The following is a 4,429-nucleotide window of genomic DNA, read 5'->3' on the forward strand; positions in this document are numbered from 1 at the left end:
TTGTGACGAGATGAGACGGACAGTGACAAGGAAAAGAAAACTCGAAAAATGCACAAAACAACAACAACAACAACAACAAACAAACAAACCAAATCATTGTCTCATTAAGTTTTGATTTTCGCTGAACAGACGCTAAGTTGGAAATGTCGTCGGGCCTTATGAAAGTCTATGGACTGTTTTAGCTAATTTTATGAGTAAGCATGTCGGCTATGATGTTGACACAATGACGGTAACTTCGTATAAAGCTGACAGAGTGAATAAGCCTCTCTAAGGGTTTTGATTATTGGTTGTGACACTTTTGAGCATAGCCGAGCCCACTAACTGAAACAAAGTTCAATTAGACAACTCGTGTTGATTTCACACTCCACAAGGGTTACAATCTGATGTCTGGGCCATGGCCAAAAAATTTCAGAAAGTGAAAACATGATATACGTGATGCCCAAAACGTTAACGGAAAATGGCTACTCAATAAATAATGGAACCGAGCAAAATTGCGCATAATAAATTCTCCTCATTTCACCCAGCTCCAAATAGATGCTTGGCATTTCGCAGAGAGAGAGAGAGAGCACATGTGTATGACGTTAGCAGTATGCACTTAACAGGCTTCAACGCTTTATGTCCTTAGAAGACCGCAACTTGGAATGAAGAAGCTAGCAAAGGGAGTTCTTTTGAAGTCTTGTGGACAAGGAGATGCACGACTAAATAAACTCTTTAACTGAAACATTACCTGCTTTCTATGGGCTTACAAAGTCAAACCTTCATGAGTCAGGCGGGTGGTTAGAGGGTGCTATTGATTAACTATTTTTCTTTTCTTTCCCTCTGCTGCTTCTTTGTCTGTCCATCTGTCTGCCTGTCTGTCTGCCTGTCTGTCTGTCTATTTGTCTGTTTGTCTGTCTGTCTTATTTTTCCCTACATCATTAATAATGACAATTGTTATGTCGATGTGATTCCCTTTATTCAATCAAACTCTACTTATCAGGCGTCTTCACAGAAGAATAGTTTCAGCTCAGAGGCCACCAACACATCGCCCTTCAAGGTCCTGTTTTCTGGCCCGCTCACCTTCATATCGCGCTACCTGTGCGCGAAACAGGATCACAATGTGCTGCACGGACGACACACTCACCCGTCGGGAGAGACGGCAGTGGCCTGGTCAGAGCCCTTCAGGTGAGTTACTCGGCATGGCATAACCCCCCCCCCTTTTTTTTCCCCCGACCCCTCCCCCCCCTCTTCGCTCCCACAACGACAGACACAAACAAAATACCGTCGAATCTAGTGTGTTCTAACGGCCATCTTTATAAGACAACCACCTGCACAAACGGCCATCTGTATAAGACAACCACCTGTGCAAACGGCCACTTCCATTTCATCCCTTGCCTATTTTTTTACCATCATGATCACACTGTGTAAAACGTCCATCTGTCTAAGACAACCACTTTTCTCCTGACAACAGACGACCGTCTTAGACAATTTTAACTGTACTCATGTAGGCAAGCAGATGGGTTCCTGACAACATGCCCAAACACACCTGTGAGGGTCGCCCCCCCCTCCTCCCACCACCTTGACGCTGCGACCAGACCAGTGGACAACTTGCAACGGAAAGATTTTTCATTGGACATTATAATAAACTATTGGCATTCATAAACAAAGCAATAGTATTGTGTTTTGGGGAGAAAGTTAATTTGGACCGCCCCCCCCCCCACATCCCCCCGATTCTTAAAAAAGCCGTTGGTCACGACCACCAAATGTGGCCATACCAAGAGTGGTGACCCCGGATGTGTGTAGCATGTCATGACGTCAGTACAAAAGAGCTCCAGGCCACCCAGAGTACAGCATAGGGTAGTGGCACAGCAGCCACCCTGATGGAATGAAGAGACTGAGGCATTGTGGAAGGTCAAAAGCATGGCGTTGAGAAGACACGAGAGGGACAGATCAAACGTGCAGTTGAAAGCTGAAAATAAGCTAGCAGATCTCAGATTCGATGAGGCAGCAAAAGAAACCAAGGACCTAGCATATGACAACTTCTGCCGGTGCGTGAACAGCGGCAGGGTCCTGTATCAGTTCTAGAGCTTCTACAGGTGCATGACTAATAGGAAGAGCAAACAAGCTATCCCTGATTTCCAAAGAGAGGGTGATATTTGGATGCGCACTGATAAAGAAAAGGGTCCTGCTCTGTTTAAGAGGTACCTAAGACAAACTGACATAAAAGATGAGGACAAAAGAAATCAGCAGCTCAACAGGATCTTACAGGACTACTAGGATGAACCCTGTCTACATTTTGTGACACACGAATCGTTACATAAATATGTCCAGGAAGCATCCAACACTTGTTCTGGTCCTGACTGAGTACGTTATGGCCACATGAAGAACATGGAGGAAGGACAGACAATGGCACTAGCCGAGAGGCTAAACCAAAGCCTGTGGATTGGGGGAGATACCTGATGAATGGCTGGACAGTCACCTGGCCCCAGTTCCTAAGCCAGACAAGGACCCAAGCAGGATTGCCTCATATTGCATTGTGACCAGGCAAATACCGTCGTGAAGCTGCTGGAGAAAATCGTGGCACGCAGATTGGGAATAGAGCTGGAGGAAAAAAACGTCCTACCACCGGAATTGGGCAGCTATAGAAGAGAAAAGATCACATGGATGAATGCTGCCACTCTTGCACCCGACGTATACGATGGCTTCGAAAGGGGTGAAGAAACTCTGGTAGCAGCACTTGACCTGGAAGATGCCTGCAACAGAGTTCAGTACGACACCCTCATGTGGACTCTATTCAATCTGCATTTGGTGCAATGGATTGGGGCAGTGCTGCTGAAACGAAGGTAGCACTACACCTTGGTTGCTAGGCTTTGCAACCTACCGAGATCACACCAGGCTTACCACATGGATGTGCACTCTCGCCGGTACTGTTCAACGTCTATACAATAGTGATAACACCAAACCAGCTGGAAGGGCCTGGACGTGTACACAGTTTCGCTTATGATGTGCTGGTGTACAGGCAAGGCAAGAACCACCAGGTTACAGCGGAGAGAGTACAGGAAGAACTCGACAGACTTGAACAGTGGTGTGAAGCATTCAACGGGAAACTGCTCCCAGGCAAAGCCTGCGCACTGTGGTGTACACTGAATAACCATGCAGTGCACGATGAAATGCCAAGTATCTCGATTGGAGGCAAAGTGCTGAGGAGGGAGCACACACTGAAGTACTTGGACATCATGTTTGATTGCACTCTCTCTGGCAAAGATCACATCACGAGAACAAACTCCAGGGCGAGAAAAAGCCTAACAGCCCTTAAGATGATGGCCGGAGCTAAGACTGGGCCAGAAAATCCTTGTAATCTTCTACCAGACACTGATACTCTTTGTCGTAGAGTACGGGCTCCGACTCTTGACCATATCAAAGGTGCAACTGCAACGACTCGAGGTGTTACAAAATGAAGGAATGAGGGCAATCCTGGTGTGCACTCGAGACACCTCAGCTGAAGCAATGAGATACCTCCCAGACTTTCTTTGGGCAGATGAGAGGCAGAAACAGGCACAAGTTCAAACCTTTTTTACGAGTCAGTGCAGACGAGACGAACCCCCTACATAAGAAAGTGGGACGGCAGATAATATCAAGGCTAAAGAGAGACAAAGAATGGATGGCTTAAGCTACGAACGCCATCAGCGAGTGCTGCGAGATACAAGACATCAGGAGAGGCAGGGATTGGGTCGTGGTCAAAGATGCGCTCAGAGAGTACACAACGATGAAAGCAACATTGGGTAGAGAATGTTGCAAATTGCCACTTGGAGCTACAAACGCTGAAATTGAGACCCTGATAGAAGAGCATAGCCAACATGGAGATGCTGTGACCTTCACGGGTGGATCAGTCAACAGAGGAGTCAAATCGGGCTGGGCCTTCAGTGTCAGAGTTGATGGGGTAGTTGTGAAAGAGCAAAGCGGAGCAACTGCACTGACAACACCCAGTATGTGTATGGAGATAAAACCATAAGTGAGGCTCTACACTGGATCAAGAACACAATCCATCAGCGAGCAGTAATTATTACTGACTCTATGATCACACTACAGAAGGTACAGAAAGGGATACCGTATACGAACTGGAAGGCTACAATCAGGGAGAGCAGCCTGGAAAGAGTGGCTTGAATCTTCTCTCCGGGCCACTCAGGGGTAACCGGCAACGAGAGAGCAGAAAAACTGGCTGGAGAAGCAAAAGTGGGAGGGAATTTGACACTGGACCCACGAACCGTCCTAACCGCTGTAGGGGAACATTTGAGGAAGAAAAGGGCAGATAGCGGTTCCCACACCCCAGGTAGATTGAAGGAGAAGGGGACCAAAAGAGGAGAAGGGAAACACAGCCATCTGTGCTGACCAGTCCGACGGATCTCCAAACAGATTATGATGGAAACTGTAAGCAGACAGACTCTGGGAT

At 47.1% G+C, this 4,429-nt stretch overlaps 1 protein-coding gene across 1 annotated transcript in view; it reads left to right on the forward strand.

Annotated features, from left to right (window-relative positions):
* Nucleotides 1-4,429, forward strand: part of LOC101863055 — a gene marked incomplete in the record, with an annotated part of 75,885 nt that overhangs the window by 52,501 nt on the left and 18,955 nt on the right. Inside the window, 1 exon segment of the mRNA XM_013087691.2 lies at nucleotides 980-1,164. Within this exon segment, the coding sequence (XP_012943145.1) occupies nucleotides 980-1,164 (185 nt within the window).

This window comes from Aplysia californica, unplaced genomic scaffold (genome assembly GCF_000002075.1).
Source record: "Aplysia californica isolate F4 #8 unplaced genomic scaffold, AplCal3.0 scaffold00623, whole genome shotgun sequence".
In the NCBI taxonomy this organism is placed as follows: domain Eukaryota; kingdom Metazoa; phylum Mollusca; class Gastropoda; order Aplysiida; family Aplysiidae; genus Aplysia; species Aplysia californica.